This window comes from Motacilla alba, chromosome 5 (genome assembly GCF_015832195.1).
Source record: "Motacilla alba alba isolate MOTALB_02 chromosome 5, Motacilla_alba_V1.0_pri, whole genome shotgun sequence".
NCBI lineage: Eukaryota > Metazoa > Chordata > Aves > Passeriformes > Motacillidae > Motacilla > Motacilla alba.
In genome coordinates this window covers 29,372,814-29,391,824 of record NC_052020.1, presented here as the reverse complement: position 1 = coordinate 29,391,824, position 19,011 = coordinate 29,372,814, and the positions used below count along the sequence as shown (strand labels likewise).

At 40.4% G+C, this 19,011-nt stretch overlaps 1 protein-coding gene across 3 annotated transcripts in view; it reads left to right on the top strand.

Annotated features, from left to right (window-relative positions):
• The first annotated feature begins 5,153 nt into the window (after nucleotides 1–5,153).
• The window catches only part of RAD51B (RAD51 paralog B), a 367,919-nt gene continuing 354,061 nt past the window's right edge, over nucleotides 5,154–19,011 (top strand). For all 3 annotated transcript variants that reach the window (XM_038138921.1, XM_038138920.1, XM_038138919.1), the window contains exons 1-7: nucleotides 5,154–5,446; nucleotides 6,023–6,116; nucleotides 6,913–7,026; nucleotides 8,142–8,258; nucleotides 13,695–13,831; nucleotides 16,434–16,553; nucleotides 17,822–18,005. In XM_038138921.1, coding sequence (XP_037994849.1) covers nucleotides 5,346–5,446; nucleotides 6,023–6,116; nucleotides 6,913–7,026; nucleotides 8,142–8,258; nucleotides 13,695–13,831; nucleotides 16,434–16,553; nucleotides 17,822–18,005 — 867 coding nt within the window. In that variant the 5' untranslated portion in view covers nucleotides 5,154–5,345. The remainder of the gene's footprint in view (nucleotides 5,447–6,022; nucleotides 6,117–6,912; nucleotides 7,027–8,141; nucleotides 8,259–13,694; nucleotides 13,832–16,433; nucleotides 16,554–17,821; nucleotides 18,006–19,011) is intronic.

Below are 19,011 nucleotides of genomic sequence, written 5' to 3'. Positions count from 1 at the left end.
GGTTTTTGTGTTTGTTGTTTGAAATAAGAGCTACTGGGTTGACATCAGCTGCTGGGTTATCAGAGCAATCAATCTGTAGCATCATAAAGTGAGGACTCCTTTTCCCTCATTTCTGGCAACTGCACAGAGATGAGTGTCTGAGATCTATTCTTCTGTCCTGGTGTCTGAGCAAAAAAGCTCATCTCTCAGTCAGAGCAAAAAAGCTCATCTCTCAGTCGAGTCCACTGGTTCCTGTTGTCTCTTTTCTCCACTGAAGAAGTCTACAGATGGAGCGAGGGCTGCACCTGAAAGCAACAGATGTCCTACCCTAATTGCTAAAACCAGGCACCATCAGTGCTAATTTCATGGTGTCTGACTCTGATGACAAGGGATACACAGTGCACTTTCACTACTGGTCACTGTGAAAAATCACTACTTTGATTTTTCTAGTCTAATTGCATCTTCTAAATAGAGGCTGGATGCTGTGAAGGGTCACAATGCTCCTAAAGGCCCCCTGCTGTGATATTTGTCACTTCTTTGTCTATCTCAGTATCTCAGGAAAAACTGCAGGAAAATCTGTATTGAGAGTGGCCAGGCCTGATGATTGCAGACATCACTACTGGTACAACCACAGCAACTTCAGTAAGCAGAAGGTCAAGACAAGGCAGGAAAAAAGATCTGCTCTGTAATAGCAACTTTGCGTAGACTATTACGGTGATGCTGTATCAGTTCATGGCCTTCTCATCAAACAGAAACTTACCAGGGAAATATAAATACTGCAAAGACTTGAATGACTCCTCCTGTCCCTTTAACCAGAAAAAGCTAAATGAAGTAGGAAGCTGATCTTGGTGGGTAATCTTCTTAGATGAGTACAGGCTAAAAGTGGAATAATCCCTGAAGTCTCTCAATTTGTTTGTTGTAGTTTGGGCAGAAAGCAAATGCAGATGAGTTTTTCAAAGCTGTAACATGCAGGTGGGGCTGCCCTTCTGCCTGCAATAGCAGTGAATGTGGCCAGTCTGCTTTTTTGCAAAAAGGGTAGGAGGTACAGATGCTCCCTTTCAAAAAAAGGGAGCTGCATTGCAAGCATTGCTACTGAATATTTCTGAAATAGTTTTGGAGGTTATGGATAATTCTGGATTCACAGCAGCATGTGTGAATAGGCAGAAAACACAGAGATGCCTTCTGCCTGTCCTAAGGAAAAATATCTTCATTTTCCTGGGTGTAAAGGTGTGTGGTCAGACAGGTCTGCACTAATACCTGAGTAGGATTCATAATTAATTGGGTTTAATCCTTCCTGAGCAGGAGAAAAAAGGTTAATTTCTTGGGGAGAAGCATTTATCCGGTCCACAGATTGTTCAGATGACTGGGGCATAGTGGGAAGAATAAGACAAAATGAAAAGATGAGTTACTTTTTCACAGGTCTGTTGTTCCTAATTTATTATAGCCAATGGCAATAGTGCTGAGTAACTTCTAGAAACAACAGAATGGCGGTTTCCTTTCCCCCACCCCATCCCTGGAGCAGATGCATCTGGCAAAATCTCAACTTGAAGTAGGCTTTGCTAAAGCTGTGCTGGTGTGGACAGCATGAAAAATAAAATGTTTTCAACCAGGGTGCAGGCCTCCTTATGAAATCTTTCGAGTTTCTTTTTTTTTTTTGACAGGGGAAATCTCAAAGGATTGGAAGTAAATCTCCAACTCCTTTGGGGAGACAGACACAGACAGAATAATTCATTGGAGGTTCCTTTGTGTACTGTTATTGAGCAGCCTCTTGGGACCTTAATCCCAGGAAAGCATGTGCTGTTCTATAACTGTTTTGCAGTCTCCAAAGCTCACAGGTAATTTCTTTCTATTAAAGAATGTGGTAGGCATCAAGTAGGTAACCCCAAGGAATAAGAATATATTAGACTAATTAGACACTAGTCAGCAAGCATAAGGTGGGGAATTGCTCTGAATATCTGGATTACCCTTGTGAGTCAGAATTGTTGCTATATTCTGCTGGAGTAGACTCTTTTGGGGAGACATTTTCACAGGAGCAGGGGAACACTGCTAATTTTAAGGAAAGAATTGATAGTTGGAAAACAGTAATAAACCTGAGGATTGTAGTCAGTATCAGTGAGCTGACACTGTGTTAGCAATTACGTGAATCATCTGAAATCTTCCAGAATGCAGACTATTATCTGAAAATGCCCACGAAAGACTGTCTTGGGTTTGAGGAAGAAACTTGTCTGTGGAATCTGCTCCAGAAAGGAAACATTTTACTATTATCTTTTAAATTCTAGGGACTTGCAGAATTATTAACTACTGAGTATTTATTTGGGTAGGAACTGATAAGTACTTAATCATGTGTCCTTCAAATCAGACTCCATCCCTTTCTGCTTGCTCCTTAGACAGCTAATCACCATTCCCTTTTTAATTTTAATTGGTGTGCTTGATGTTAGATCCTTTTGATTCTGTGAGATCTCATTTGTTGTTGCTGTTATACTTCTGCCTTTCTGTGACTCTTCCTCCAGTGTTGCCAGATCAAATGACCTTCTTATGTTAATGTGGTGAAACTCAGTTCTTATAAAGTAATCATCTCTTAGCTTTACTTATCCTTTCTTATTTTAAGTTCTAGACGCAGTGAAAGGCTTAGACTAGCACAGTTCTCTGCTGTATCATGCCCAACACATGAGTCTATTGGACTGGCACTACTTCCTCTGTTAGCGGACTAAATGGGGAAAAACAAAGCCAAGATGGAAAACAGACACCCTGTTGTCAAGGGGCTTGACCAAGGTCACAGAGCAGAGCAGTTGGCAGAGTGTCCTGATTCCCTAGTGACTACTGTCCTAGTCAAACATATGGAAGCTGTGATGCTGCCTGCTGTGTTGCCGCTTGAGAACATTGGCAGTGACTAAGCATATGTGAGCACATCTCTGGTTATCCTCTGAATGTTCTCTCCCTTGAGTTGCTTGGAGAGGATGATGCACAATTATTTGACAGCAGGTTTAAAGGTGTATCTGCATATCTGTGAAGCAGAGTGGGGAACAGTCATGACATTTCTGAGAAATGCGATTCAAAGAACTGCAGGAGAGGCCCCTGGCTGTATGGATTTTGCTCACAAATTTTCTAAAGTACTTGGTTGGTAAGATTTTCTTCCCTTGCTCAATGTTCCAAAAGAGTTCTCTTGTTTAATACAGGTATTTTGTTTGTGTAGAAGGTGGAAAGGAAGGCTGTTGGCCTGCAGGGGAAGGGAAAGCCCTGATGCGTTTGTGGGAGGAAAGAAAAGTCATCAAGGCAATGCTCCCCTTTCCTCTGCAGGGAAGGTAGGGCTTCTGCTACCCCTGTGCTGAGGAGGAAACTGTAGTTCATGACAAGTTATACTATGGTCATGTCCTTCTTTTTACACTGAAACTAAACTGCAGCCACAGACATCTTTTCCCTTTCCTTAGACAGCTTTTCTCAAATGTGACTCACAGTTTTCAAGTCAACTTTTAAAGACCGACTACACTAGGAGGAGCTCTTCCTCCATGCCATCTCTCCCTGTTCAGCTACCTTTTCACTTCAGCTCTGAGCTGCTCTTGTATGGGCTGCTTACTCCCTGCCCAGCTTCTTAAATCCTCTGGACATCTCTGAGCATGTAAGCTCCCTTCAAGGTATGAAAAAAACATGAATTCCCTGACCCTTTTTGACACTACGGTTGTTGGGCATTTTGAGATAGCTTCTTGCTGCTTCTGTTTTGACTCTTGGAAGAGTGGCTGCAGTGTTCTGTAGTTTGCAGCTTCGCTGTGGCATTTGTTTTTCAGAATAGAGAAAAGCCCAGCCATGCAGTTCCCAGTGCTCAGTTTCTCAGTTAGATGTCCAAGGTAGTTTGGTCCATTTTTTCTTCAGTTGGGTTATTTTTTAGTACTGTAAGGATTATGCAGATAACTTATATATAGTACTAAGTTCAATACTTTCTAGTATTACCTAGAGTGAGTTGGAAAGCACACCCCATAGACATTCATGCCAGTCATGTTTGATGACTGCTTCTCCCTGTTACCTTCTGAAATTCCCTATCTTTGAAATAGTGTGACCAGCAGGACTAGGGAAATTATTCTTCTCCACTATTTGGCATTGGTGAAACCACATCTCGAGAACTGGGTCCAGTTCTGAACCCCTCGATTCAGAAAGTACAGGAGGGTGTCCAGAGAAGGGCAACAAGGCTGCTGAAGGTTCTTGAGTTCAATGAGGAGCAGCTGAGGGAGCTGGGGTTGTTTAGCCTGGCAAAAAGGAGGCTGGGGCCTTATCACTCTCCACAGCTACCTGAAAAGAGGCTGTAGCCGGGTGAGGTGTGGCCTCCCCTCCCAGGTAGCCAACAGGATATGAGGACAGAGAGGACAGGTTTAGCTTGGATGTTAGGAGGAAATTCTTCACAGAAAGAGTGATTTGGCATTGGAATGGGCTGCCGAGGGGGGCGGTGGAGTCACTGTCGCTGCAGTTGTTTAAGGAAAGACTGGACGTGGCACGCAGGGCCAGGGTGTGACAAGGTGGTGGGTCATAGGTTGGACTCCATGACCCCAGAGCTCTTTTCCAGCCTGATTCCGTGATTCACATTATGGGGCATTTCTCTCACAGCTGGCAGCAGACCAGGTGTCTGTGAGCCCTAAATATGAAGACAAGGACGTAATTCCAATATTCCTTACTAACAACTGACCGCGTGCATGGCACTCTCCATGCTGCACACTTTCGGCTTTTGTAGACGCTTTTGTGCAGAGGACGGAAGGAGTTCCTATATTACAGCACAAGAGCGCCGTGCAAGGCTCCCGTCTCCGGGGGGCCGCTCACGTTCACGGGTGGAAAGAACACTGAACAGCCCCCTGGGCCCTCAAAGGAGAGCGCTCTCCTGACTGAGCGGGCGCACACGGACACTCCCCCGGGCAGCGCCGCCGCCATCACCAACGCGCGCTCCCGCGAACTACAGCTCCCGGCATGCCTCGCGCGCAGCCAATCGCGAGCGCGGGCCCTGCCCGGCGGCCCCGTGCCTTTGAAAAGTTGCCGGGAGCGCGGTGCCGCTGGCCCGGCGCTGAGCCCCGGGGTGAGGCTGCTTTGCGGCGGGGCCCCGAGCCCCGGGGTGAGGCTGCTTTGCGGCGAGGCCCCGAGCCCCGGGGTGAGGCTGCTTTGCGGCGGGGCCCCGAGCCCCGGGGTGAGGCCGCTTTGCGGCGGGAGCGGGCTTTGTGGTGCCCGCGGTTTTCGCTGTCGGGGGCCATAGGGGGCTGGCCTGGTTCTCCGGCTGCAGGCGCATCCTCGTGTCTCAGGCTGAAGCTGCGGAGGGGGCCTGGAACTTTGGGGTTCCTTCCGGTTTAAGGAGAATTTTGTAGATGGGGCAATAAAGTTTCCACCTTGTAAAGATGTGGGGGCCTGTGCATCTGCAAAGTTGTAGCAGTTTTCTGTTATGGCAAACGTTTGCGATATTTGCGCTTGCTACGTTACAAAGGCCTTTGTTTTGCCTGTATGTTTGTATGAGTTATTACTAGGAATGTTGACTAAATAATACGTGTGAAACAGCGACACGGTCAAGCATACGTATGTGTGTGCTTTGGATTGTGCTGGGCTGGACAGCATTTTGTGCAGTAGAATTCAGTGTCACTGGGTCCCCAAAACTGAGTGTTGTATTCCAGCAGTGTGTGTTGTAGAGTTGAATGCTTGCTGAGATTGCTCTACAATTCATATTCAGACATCCAAAGATAATTATTTCTTGCCAGTGCAATATAGCATGAAGAGTTCTCATTCAGCTTATGACTGTGTAATTTCTAGTTTTCTTATGTCCCAGCAACAGCTGTCCTATTGACATTGCTGTTCTTACTGGTATGTTTTCATACGCGGTCAAATACGAGATGTAGTTTAACAAAACTGTTCAGACTGGATTATTAAGTATTCAGACTGGTAATATAATTTAATGTGACACAGACTTATATGGGAAATCTGTATCACATTACATCATGTGTTCTTTAGCAGGGAGTTAGTGGAATTGTCCACACAGTCATATTCAAATCATCTTTCAAACATTTTTTTGTCTGCCTTGTAGATTGGGAAGCATGGCTGCTAAGAAGCTAAGAAGAGCACAGTTGTCTCAGGAAATGTGTGAGAGGCTGAGTCGCTATCAGATCACCACCTGTCAGGTGAAAGAGTTATTTTGTTTGTGGGGGGTGGGTTTTTTGGGTGTAGGTTTGGTTTTTTTTGTAGGTTGGTGTTTTGTTTTTTGGTGTTTTTTTTTTTTGGTGTGTGTGACTGTATTGTTTTAATGCATGCTGAGTTCACTTTTTGGCAGTTTAATTAAACTGGGAGCGTTACTTTTTACAAAGTAGGGAGCATTTCAGACTCTATCTGGCCTGCTGCCTTGTAAAAATAGAGCTTTAAAATCATGGATGCCTAACTGAAAAACATTGAAACTTTTATATACTTGCTGTCCCTGTGGAGGTAGGGAGGTCGCAGAAGCAGCTCTGTGGAGAAGGAGTGGTGGTCCTGGTGGACAACAGCCTGAGCCAGCAGTGTGCCCCTGTGGCCAAGAGGGCCCATGGGATCTTGAGCTGCAATTGGAAGAGCATGGCCAGCAGGTTGAGGGAGGGGATCCTGCCCCTCTGCTCAGCCCTGGTGAGCCTCACCCGGAGTGCTGTGTCCAGTTCTGGGCTCCTCAGGACAAGAGAGATAGGGAGGTCCTGGAGCTGGTCCAGTGAAGGGCTTTGAAGATGAAGAGGGGATTGAAACATCTCTTCTACAAGGAAAGGCTGAGGGAGCTGGGCCTGTTCAACCTCCAGAAGAGATGACTGAGAGGGGACCTCAGCAATGTGTAAAAGTATTTGAAGGGAGAGTTGCTAAACCTCATGAATATGTACTAATTTTGGACAAATTGCATCAGTTTACTGTCCAGCCTAGATTTCTAGGTTGAGCTCTCTGAATTGCTCTGTACTCTTTCAGGACTTCTTATGTCTTTCCCTCTTGGAGCTCATGAAAGTGACGGGACAGAGCTACTATGAGGTGCAGAAGCTTCTCTGTAAAGTCAGCCGAGCTTGTGCTCCCAAAATGCAGACAGTAAGTGTGCTTGTGTTGATATTGTTTTTGATACAATATCTGGCAAAAAACTGAACATTTGTCACTCATAATTTTAGCTGGGAGGCTTGTCTCGGTTTTACTGCACAATGGCATAATGTTTTTATTTTTAAATGTAGGTCTTTGTTGCACTCTAGGTTGATACAGTTACATTTATTTATTAGGTATTACAGCCCCATGAGATTGTTCAGGCTTGCAGCATCAGTTCTGAGTGCAGTAGGGAAATAAGTGATACTCTCTGCCAATCCAGCATGTAAAAATTGCTTATAGCGTGTATCCTGCAGCTAAGAATTTTTTTTTTTTACTACAAGCAAATAATAAGAATTTTGGTATAAATTTGTTTTAGGTATAAAAGTGGTGCCAAGAATTGAAGTGATCCTGAAAATGATTTCTTAAGGACTTTTTCTACCCATGTAAATGAGTTGTAGTGTGCCTTAGGCTACAGTAGCCTAACTGGGGAGGGTGGGAGAAGGAAACATGTTGGCTGCAATGCAGTGGCAGCATTTTCTTTTCTTTTTTAAATTCATATGAGAAGTTGTGTTTTAGAACAGAGAGGATACAGACAGTTGTGACCTCAGTCAATGCAGGCCCTTTTTTATTCCTTACAAAAATAACCCATGTCCAAATGTGTAATTGGCATAGTAATTATAGGAGTAATTCTGTGAGGCTTTGAATTCACTAATATGCTGCAATAAAATGAGCAATAGAAGTATTAGTATGACTTTTACTGCATGTATTTGAAGCTAGCAAATTGGTAATGAACGTTGATCAGGGAATTTTACAGGTTGCAAACAAACCTGGTTGAATAGGAGCAGAGACAACTTTTGTCACATCATGATTAAGGGCTTATTATTTAATATTGTGGTAAGGGAGAGACAAAAGACCTAAATTTACTCTGTGAGCTATAAATGGAATAAAAATACAAGGAAGGGTGATGAGCTAAGGGCAGACTATAGCTGAATATAACAGTACTTCTCTCATTGTCGAGTGTTAAGTCATGCTAGGTTGTTGAAAGCAAATACAATTTTCCTATTTCTATTTTAAAAAGCATTTTCTGATCTGCTTGTTTTCTTTTGCTGTTTTCCCTCCTTTTGTAGGCTTATGAAATGAAACTAAGGAAGTCAGCCAATCCTTCTTCAGCCTTTTTATCCACCACGCTTCATAGTTTGGATACAGTCCTGCATGGTGGAGTGCCTTGTGGATCCCTCACAGAGGTAGATGGTTTAATATATTTAACTTTAGTTGAGCATTCTGCCTAGAAATCAAACTCACAGATAGGTTGCTCTGTCTTGTGTCAGGTGCTTCAAACACAAGATAGACAAAAATATTTGGATGAGAACAGGCCTTGCTGAGTGCTTTTCTTTGTCTACTGTGGCAAATTTTCACAATAGAGGAATAAAAATAAGAAGTTACAAAAATCTTACTATGAAGAAAATACATTTTTTTCACATCCTGTAATCAAGCTAGATTGGTTTTGATTTCTAAAAGAAATGACTTACAAAATCCAACAGTGATTTAAAACATACTAGAGTTTACGCAACACTGAGTTGAAACTAAACAGTTTCTGCTCTAGGATCTCTTATATAATGAGGGCCTATTAATTTTTAAAGATTCTTAGTATTTCTTTTTGCAGACAATGTACCATACATGGAATATGCATACACCATAAAAATGTTTAAGAATGCATCCATGAACTTAAATTGATCTGTCAGAATTAAAATTTCTTTATATCTAGGCTGAACTTTGTTGCCAGTTTACTATAAGAAATTTAGGTCAGAAGAACTTGGGGTGAATACTCCAGGTCTTTAAATTCTGGGAGAAACAACTTTCTGAATTCTGTTTCTTTGAAGAAGAGCTGTTCCTATATAGTAGGAAGTTTATGTAGTCATGATACATGTAATACTGAGATTGTAAATGTGCTGCTGTTGAGCATATTGCCTTCAGCAGGAGTTGAGCTTTTGGTTCCTAAAAATATTTTTTTCATCAGCAAATCAGTGGTTGGACTTTGTCTTTTCTTATGGATTATGGTTCATGTGGTCAGCTGATGAAATAGCACAGTCCATGTTTGACAAGAAATGATGCTGGCTTGCAGCTACAATCTAGCTTCCCAGGAGTTCTGAGTGGTCCACTGACCATTCCTTACTGGAGTCAGGGAATGGCTGTTCACTTGCTTATGTTGCATGAACTTCTGAATTGTGCTTTTTTAGTTGAAATGCAGAGCCACTGCTGCAGAGGCAGGATCAAGAAATAGGATAGAGATGTGTCTTTTCTGTGATAGGATGATTTGTATTTGCGCTTGTGACCGGCTTGGGAGTGGTGCACAAATATTTGGAATATTGAATATGATTTTTTTATTTCTGCTAAAAAGAACAAGTGGATGCGATCCTTTTGGGTCCTAAGAGCCACATGGTTAATTTATGAGGCTGCAGATAAGTGTCATAATTATTTGTCTTTGTTCTTAATCCTAAATGGAGCTGTCATTCAGCAATCAGTGCAGTCTGGCTGATATGTTCTGGCCTGAAGACCATGTAGAATGGCTCTAGAGCAGTAATAGAATTCAGGCTTGCTGATTGCCATGTTCTTGGCATTGCTCTGGAGGGAGATCTGGGAAAAGCAGTGGTTAACATGCTGGAAGTTGTAGGGGAGTTTAGATGACCTTTAAGTTTTATGTTGGTTTTGTTTTGTTTTAAATGTAATTTCAAAGTAAGCTCTGCAAGCAGTTGATCTCAAAGTTGGATGTCAAATACAATTTTTCTGAGATGATATAAAATAATGCTCTACAGGAAGTTAATGTAAGTGCCTAATTTTCCAGAGCTATATATTTTGTACACTTCTTAAGCTGGTTAATTATCACAATACTCAATTTTAATATTTCCCCCCAGTGTTTTGTTATAATATTTAGCCTTTAAATATAAGAAAATTGTCCATAACTGTATTTTAAGAATAGTCATAGTCCCTATGTATCATTGTATTTAAAGTTAATTGCGGGGAGAGTGTTTTCAAAGATAGGACAAACTTTTATCTGAATGTAAGTGAAAAGCACAGCACCAGGAAAGGCAATATTGCACTTCTAATTTTTCTTCTGGAGAAAAGCTTCTGAATGTGATTTTTGTATTCTTTGATGTTTTGCTTAAAAATGAAAAGACCTGCCTGGTGCAGTTCTCTACAATGGGATATCTCACCAAGGGAGGGAGATATTGACATCTGTACAAGACATGCAGTGGATGAGACCAGAACTGCAAGCCCTTCCTCCTGCATCTTGGGCTTGGTTGGTGACTGATATAACTATTTAGTCAGAAATCATTCAGAGATAACTAGGTAGGATCCAGAAATGTGCTGAATAACTCAAAAGATTAGATGTGTCCAAGAAAAAATAAAATAGTGTGTTGCCTTTTATTTGCCTTTTAGGTACTAAGTGTGGAAAGCAGTTGGAGCACATATTAGGGGTTTTTCAGCAAATGACAAGGCAGATAACCATTAACCATACAGAAACTGATCTTCTTTTCTTTGAAAGCCTGGTTCTAAGGATTTTAAAAAGCTTTTTTGCAAGAGTCTTGAGATCTAAAGTAGTTTAAAAGGTTGGCAGCACTGACTGTTCATCAGGATTGCTAGATGAAATTTTAGTAGAAAGCTATCAAGTTACTGCTGCAGCTGGTTTGATGCTGTGCTTCTGCTGCTTTTATGCTCTACTGCAGCTTGTGAACACTATCAGGTATTTTTCTTTTTTTTTCTTTTTTCTTTGAGGATTTAACAATTTTAATTTGCTTTTTTTTTTACACTTCACTGGAACATAACCGACAAGTAGATTGTCTTTTGGCATTTTTGAATTAGACAGATAAAGTCTGACAAAAGTTCTCTTCAAAAGTATGCTGAATGCAGCATTTACTTCCTGACTGCTAGGGCTGAGTTGCTGTCCTTCTGTTACTTTACCCAGCAGTGAGGGTGGCTGGAAACTTGGAACTTGAGTACCTGATCAGAGGGATTAAGACTTGTGGTGGTATCTTCTATAGCCAAATCTCCTTTCTTTTTGAGCGCCAGAGGGATTTGATTTGCATTACACTGTCTCAGGCCATTTTTTTCCAAGCCATTATTGGGTTTTAAATTGGAGACTAAATCATAGCTGAAATTCTGTGGTCAGAGCTTTTGGCCAAGTTTTATGAGGAAGAATTAAAATAGTTCATTTTTTGAATATTGAAGAGTTTAATCTTCTGGTAGATGAAGAATTAGCTCCTTGTGTTTTCATTCAAACCCTACAGATGGGCCAGAGAAAATAGTATATAACTTATTGAAAAATAATTTATCTCTGCCTAATAAAATATATTTTAAAGAACTGTTGTGGTCTTCATGTTTCTATCTGGGTGATTTTTTTTTTCAGAGCAAATTTAGAGTAAAATAAACCAAACAAAATTTTTCCAGACCTTTAATTTAAATTTATTAGAGGAATTTCAAGTAGGATCCTGTTGTTCTAAACACTTGCTGAACCAGTGGTAACTACAATAAAATGTTGTAGTTTTGTAAAATTCTTCACTGTAGATTATTTAAAAGCCTGTTTTAAGGCCCTTTAAAGGAATGCAGATTAAACATGAAGTATTGTTGGTTTTGGGAATACAAATCCTTTCTTGCTCCATTGGCTTGCTTCCTTGTACTGCAAGGTTCCCTCATTTTCTCGGATATGATGCTCATATCCTTGGACGTTTTTATAGCATCTCTGCTCAATTGGCTTCTGTGTCAGCCACTGAAATGGATGTTGGGTCCATGCACCTCCCAGGCGAGGCTGAAACTACAAATGATTTTATGAAGTATCATCACAGTTGTCCAAACATTTTAATTTCACAAAATGGATTGATGGCCTCCCCTCTTTTTAACAAGAAACCACTGGTGAGATTCACTGGCAATCACAGTCTAAGGAATGTGTATTGCCTCTGTACTTTTTATATATGCTTTGGGTTCACATTAAATTGTAGCAGATATTGCTGATGTGATAGTTTGTAATTTAAGTGCACTGGCTGGGGAACAGATAATTGCATTAATTACTGATTCCTGATCTGTAATTCACCAAATGCAGTGTGTGCTTCTAAACATAAAGCATTTAATGCTTCTCTTGTATTAAAGCTTCAAGTAGATTGATTGATATAGCTTAACTTTCAGGCCTTGTTAAAAGACAAAAGTGATTAAAGTGATTTTAACCAACTGTTAACTGTAGCTACTGTGATCCTTGAGTGTTTCCCTGTAAATGTTCTGTGCTTCAAGTCATGCTGCTACTGCTTAAAACAAAACCATAGCAATACTGTAATATCTTCTGGTGAAAGTATTTGTGCTTGAGACCAAATTATCGTGCATGTAGTCTCAAAAATCAGTTTGATTTTGAGTGTCTGTCTATTATAAAAATTTTAAATGTAAAAGTTAAAGTTTTTAAATTAGAGACAACAGCTCTGTGTTTAGGCCTTTTTTCTGGCAGTACTAGGTGTTTTGAGACTGCGTGCTTTGTTTGACAGTTCATCTTACCTGGAGAGGCTTGCTTTTACACCTTGCATTATTAATTTGTTGCTACTAAGATAAGAATGAACCAGTCACTCTGTTTTCACTGTCTAGAGTCACTTTATTTTTGCTAGTTTTTGGCGCTCCTAGTATTTACTATTTCTTCATCTCCCTTCCCAGAAGCAGTGACAATGTGATATTGTATTCAAAGACCCCCTGTAGCAGTAATGAACTTGCAATTATCTGAACACAGAGCCCAGCATTCAGACACAGTCTCTGGAAGATCTGCAGTGGATAAAGAACAGCAGAGTGCCATCTCTAGTAGAAAAATACTGCCATCAGAAACTGGTGATCTCGTCAAACAGTGTGTTCTGTGGATCCTTTTTATCCTCAAAATCATGCTGGAACCTTTTCTTATAAGCTGAGCATGCTCTCTTTGAGTGCTGCCTCACAACAGGGGCTTTCAGTGAGCGCAGGTGAAAGCTTTGGGGATCTGGTCTGGATCATTGAATGGTGTTGGTGTTGAAATACGGTAATAGGGAGTTAACATCAATGAGAAAACACACGCTGCATAGTGCAGAGTGTAGTCTCTGGGGCAGATAAAATCTGTCTGATGTATATATGTGATTCATATTGAACATTCATTCTTTATAGGATATAAGCAATTATCCTTGTGATTTCTAGGAGAGACCTGGTTTTACCAAGGTAATGATGATTTCTAAGGAGATGTTTATGTCTGTGAGCTCAATAGCTCTGGACTTGGTTTTCAGCTCTAAAAGCCATTGATGATATGTGAATGTCAACTGTGACTCTTTTAATTCTGCTGTTTTAGAAGGTAGCACAGGGAGAGATGGAAGAGAGCTAGGTGTCTCTAGGGAAGATCTGGTGAGGTGAGGGGGAGAGTAGGGGACCTCAAATTTGAAAGGTAATAATAATGTCAAAGAAAGTATAAGCATAATGCTCTGTCTGAAAAGCTTTTTTTTGTTCTACAGGAGTTGAATTTGTCTGCAAGGTACAGATCCAAGAGTAACTGCTATGTTCTGTCTTTTCATGGCTGTTGTCTCCTTTGGTAACTGAAAGAGCAGATTTGGGGCAGCACTGGCTGATGGGACTTAGACAAAAGTAGAAGTATGGTGAAATGAATGTTATGTTGCTAATCTTTTTCCTTCCAGATAACTAGCCCACCAGGTTGTGGCAAAACCCAATTTTGTATTATGTTAAGTGTTCTGGCTACACTGCCTGTAAGCATGGGAGGACTAGATGGGGCTGTTATATACATCGACACAGAGTCTGCATTCAGTGCTGAAAGGTAAGGTGCAAAATTCTAAAATACACACAACTTCTTAACACCTTTTATCTTGGAACCTTCAAATATTTTCTGAGCAATAATTATGCATTTTTAAATACTGGTGGTAATTATTAAACATTCCTCTGGTACATGCAGTTATTCCACAGACAATGAAACTAATTTAATAAAGTGGTTTGCTCACCTTGCTAATTTGTATGAGGTTGCAGATTCTAGTTCTGGTATGACAAGGTGGATGGCATGATCTTTAATTTTTAAACGATCTTATTAGTCCTGTACCTGAAATCTTGCTTTGCAGTCTGTTTTGTGGAGTTAACAGGATTTTAATTAGAGAATGTAAAGGAAGAGCATTTTGGTTACAAAGGCAGTGGGGGTTTTCCAGTGAACAGTGGGACTGATGTTGCCAGTTTTCCTTCAGATTTCCATCCTATTTCTGTTGAATACCCTCCCACATTTCTGATTCCCATCTGCGTAACCTTGCATTTCCTGTATCCTTAGCAGCTGTGCAATACTGTAATACCTCATTTCTTAACATCTCTGGTTCTCAAATCTCCTGCTTGGCCCACGCAACCCAAATGGCTGCACACTTCAGTGTGCTTGAGTGCTGAATGGACGTGCTGTGCTGGATTGCTTGAGAGTTACATGTGTTGGTTGCTGCTCTTCCTGTGTTAACTGTCTGATTAACTGTTGAAATAATCCTGAAGTGTTTCATTAAATGTAGCTCTAATTTATTTTACTTAGTTACCTGCTTTACTAAACTTTGCGGCTTTGATGTTTTTGAGATTTCAATTCCTTGGTCCCTGTTGTTTGGAATGAGCAAGTTCAAAAGTTATTAAGGGTCTGGGGAAGGACAAGAAGTACAGTGGTCTCATCCTTGTTAGGGTAGAAAATGGGCAGAAAGAGGTTCAGTGAAATAATTTATATATTTCAAATGCTCTAGTAGCTATAGCCATGGCATGATTCTGGAGTACTAAGGTCAATGTATTTCCATTGATTATTCATTGCAAGTTATTGTGGATGAGAAGGTGGGATTTCAAACCCTGCTTTTTGTCAAGTTAATGTCACAGAAGTTTGAAGTATAGTATATCAAAGACAAAAAGCTTCCAGCAATGGCTTTGTAAAGTACTGTGCTTCCTTCTTACACACCACTTAAGTTTTATTTCATGTCCCTCAAATGTAAATAGTAAAAAAAGGTAGGACCTAAAGAGTGAATTAAGACTTGTCACTTAGAAATGACTGCTAAAGAAAAGGAAAGCAGATGCAGATGAAACTGAGACTGCTGAAAATAGAATAGGATGTAGAAAGGAAACATGGCAAAAATAATATTGAGGATAAGAATATTTATGTATTAAATCATATTTAGTATTGCTCAGTTGTAAATGATAAACACAATTTCAGCAGACTGATTATGTCTTATACTTTGTGTTGCATCCTCTAAGGAGCTGAACCATCAGGGCCAGGGAGGTGCATATCCCCTTTTCCCAAGGTGGTTGAGAGCTGGAGCATTTGGCATTTGTGGAGAGACCAAGGACTTGCTCAGTCGAGTGGAGAGAAGGCATTGGGGCAATCTAACAGTAGCCTTCCCTTGCCAATGAGGAGGCCTGAAGAAGATGGCACAGGGGTGTGTGTTGGGAGACAGCAGGCATACATTGAGCTTCATTTCTGGGCTGATACATGGAGAAGCTTTACAATTCCTAACTGCCTTTGTGGTGAAAAAGCTTTGCCCAGAGAGGTGGTGCTGCCTCCATCCTTGAAGGCTTCTGAAATGAAGACTTAAGTAACTTGTTCTGACTTTATAGCTGGCACTATGTTGAACAGGATGTTGCCTCAAAATCTCCTGAGCTCTTTCTAAACTGATCTTAAATTTATTTTCCCTAAAATATCTTTAACTTTGTGTTTTAATGAAAGGAGCCTAAGTTTAAAGAGAGATAACAAGTAAGTTGTGCCCACAAGTATAATCCACTAGATGCCACTCTTCTCAAGCTATAGGTGGTGGGATATGTCTGCTTAAAATATAAACAACTAAGTATTTTTTGTTACTAAAAAGTAAAACCTTTTTTGTGGAAAAAAATTTCTGTCTAATGGATCTTCTGTTTCTTACCAGCTTGTTAGATTTTCTGGTAACACAAAGCCCACTCTGTGATTTCACTGGAAGGTAAAGGTGAAAAGGAAGATGGTTAGAGTTGGAAGGTAGTTTTATTTAAATGAAATAAATACTTACATAAAATAATTAGAATAGGAAAATCCTTGGTCGTTAAGTGGAATCTCTGGTATAAAACTTGAAGAATTTACTCAGTAAGTAAATTTCTCTTCTAGAGGAGAAATGCCCTTTCTTTGCATACAGGCACGTGATGTCTTTCCCTAGTGTACCACTGACTCAGCATCACTGGAAAGAGAACCTAACTGTTCTGACTTCCACTGTTTCACTCTGACTGATACAGTATGCTATTCCTTTTAAAAAGATTTCCAGTCTTAGTTGGTATCTGCTTATGATTCAGAGCTTTGCTGTGTCTGCTTTCTTAATACTTGATGCCTTATCTTGTATTATTCTTTTTGCAGTATTATCCCTTCTGGTTTTTGTTGTTTTTTTTTGGTTTTTTTATAGGTTGATTGAGATAGCAGCAAACAGATTCCCTGCTTATTATGACTCAGATGAAAAGCTGCTCTGCATGACCCGTAGCATCCACTTGTACCGAGAGCTGACCTGTTGCAGTGTGCTGAAGAGGTATTCTTTTCCAGAGTTTAAGAAAAGACAAGACAATTTGTCTTTAAGAAGAGAAAAGACTGGATTGTCTAAAACAAAATTTTTTTTGCATCAAAGTTTTATGAAGAATAATTGAGACCTTTTCATGTGGATACCAGCATGGTCTCCAACAAAATAACATTGTTACAGAAAGATTGACATTGCTTTTATCATTTCACAGCATGTGACTAATCCATTTGATGTTTTTTAATTTATGATAGGCAATTTCTGTATGATCTGATTCTTGTAAGACTTTAAAGGGGAATGTTTATGAGACAGGTTTTCTCTTGGATTGTGGAGAGTCCATAGTATAAGAGTTACATTTTCCATGAAATTGAAGTTTGTTTCTCCGAAGCAGTTTACTTCTGGGAAGATGGGGATTCCTCCAACAATGGGAGGGAGAAGTTGTTCAGCAGTCAGCAGCCTGAGTGCTGTGTTCTATTGTCATGTTGTTGCCATATATTAATTTGTGAACATATGTTGCAATGAAAATTAATGAAGTTATATTTTAGCATCATGTTGTGTGTTTTATGTTAGTGGGAGAATTATTATCAGAATAGCTTTTTCTTCTAATACAGCTTTATCAGAGAACAGCTAGTAGCATATTAAAGAAGCATGGAATGGCTTGAGTTGGAAGAGTGTTTAAAGATCATCTAGTTCCAAACCTCCCATCATAGGCAGGGATAGCACCCACTTGGTCAGGTTGTTCAGGGCCCCATCCAGCTTGGCATTGAATATTTTCAGGAATGGGGCATCCACAGCTCCTCTGGGCACCTGTGCCAGTGCCTTACTACCACTGAGTAAAGTATTTCTTCCTGAATTCCAATTTAAATCTCTACTTTTAGTTTTAAGCCATTTCCCCATGTCCTATCACTATCTGCCCATGTAAAAAGTCACTCTCCCTCTTACTTATAAATCCCCTTGAAGTGCTGGAAGACCACAGTGAGGCAGAGTTTCAATGCCCACTTTACTTGCTGTCTGCCATTCAGGGGTTGTACAGCATGTTGTTGCTAGCCATAGGTCTTCCAAAACTCTCTTGTAGAGAGGTCCTGCCTTGGGCCCACTGAGCCTCAGATTCCTTTCCAAATCTCTTTAATACATGCAGATGTTAATGGAGGTGGTGTGTGGGGAGGGAAAAAGAGGGGCTGACTTTAAGCTTATTAAAGGAATCTTTATTTTAAATATGTCAGTGTTATAAAATGTTTTTTTATGTAAATAATGCTATCAGTGACTTTTTTTTTTTTTTTTAGGATTATGTCTTTGGAAGAAGAAATTATTTTGAAGAAGGTTAAACTTGTAATAATTGACTCTGTTGCTTCAGTTGTCAGAAAGGAGTTTGATACAAAACTCCAGGGCAATCTGGCAGAGAGAAGTAACTTTTTGACTAGGGGAGCATCAGTGCTGAAGTATTTGGCAGAGGAGTTCTCAATACCAGTAAGTTCTTCCTCCTTTTCTAAGTTTTTGCCTTACAGTATCAAGTAATAGAGAAGAAGGAGAATGACAGGAAGAAGAAACCAGACAATGATGCTAGCAGGAATCTTTAAGCAGGTACCAGTTGGAATATAGTTGGGAAATAGAAGAATAGTAGTGGTTCTGTTTGGTGTGTTTCTTCTGTGGGCTTTTGTTTGTTTGTTTTTAAAAATTTCTTAGGATTTTTTTTGTTAATTTGGGACTTTATATAAGAAAATACTAATAGAGTCTCCAGCTGTCTCTGTGCTTTGTTTTTTGTTTTTTCTTAAATCTTGCATTTTCTTGCCATTAAATATTGTTTATCCTGATGGTTCCTTTGTACTGTGTTGTCACTCTACCTAATGCATGCTCTAGGTAGGTGAAGATTTTTTTCTGCGTCTGTTTCTCGTACTCAAGTTAATAGAATCTCAAAAAGGCTTATGCTCGGGAACAGTGTGAATTCCTTCTGCAGCTGATAATGTATGCTAATTCCTGCAGAAGGGAAAGTAACAGCTCAGCAAATCCTTGGTTGTGGACTTGCCCATAAAATGCAAAGGAAGACATGGACACTCAGGGCAAGGACTGGGTAGACCTGATTGAAAAGTGCTTTAGAAGATGTAAACTGTGTACATGTGTTTGTGTGTGTGTTTTTATTGCGTGTTCCACAAAGGGTCATTTCAAAAGATATCATTGAAACTCAACTCTTTAAAGTATTTCCTGGTATAGGTAACCTACTCATCACTTCAGTGTAAGAGAGAAGCTGGGGTGAGAATGTGAGTAAGGCTGGTGGGGCCTTTTTCACTCTGATGCTCCTGAGGTCACAGAAGCCATCACATCAGATATAGGAAGTATGGCACTGGCTGATGTAACTTCAGAGGATTGGATTTCCTTCTGCCGTTTGACTTCTAAAGACTTCTGATGGAGAACATTAAACCCTGCCTAAGTGTCTTTAAAGTTCATGTACAAAAGATAGCATCCCAGTGAGTGCACC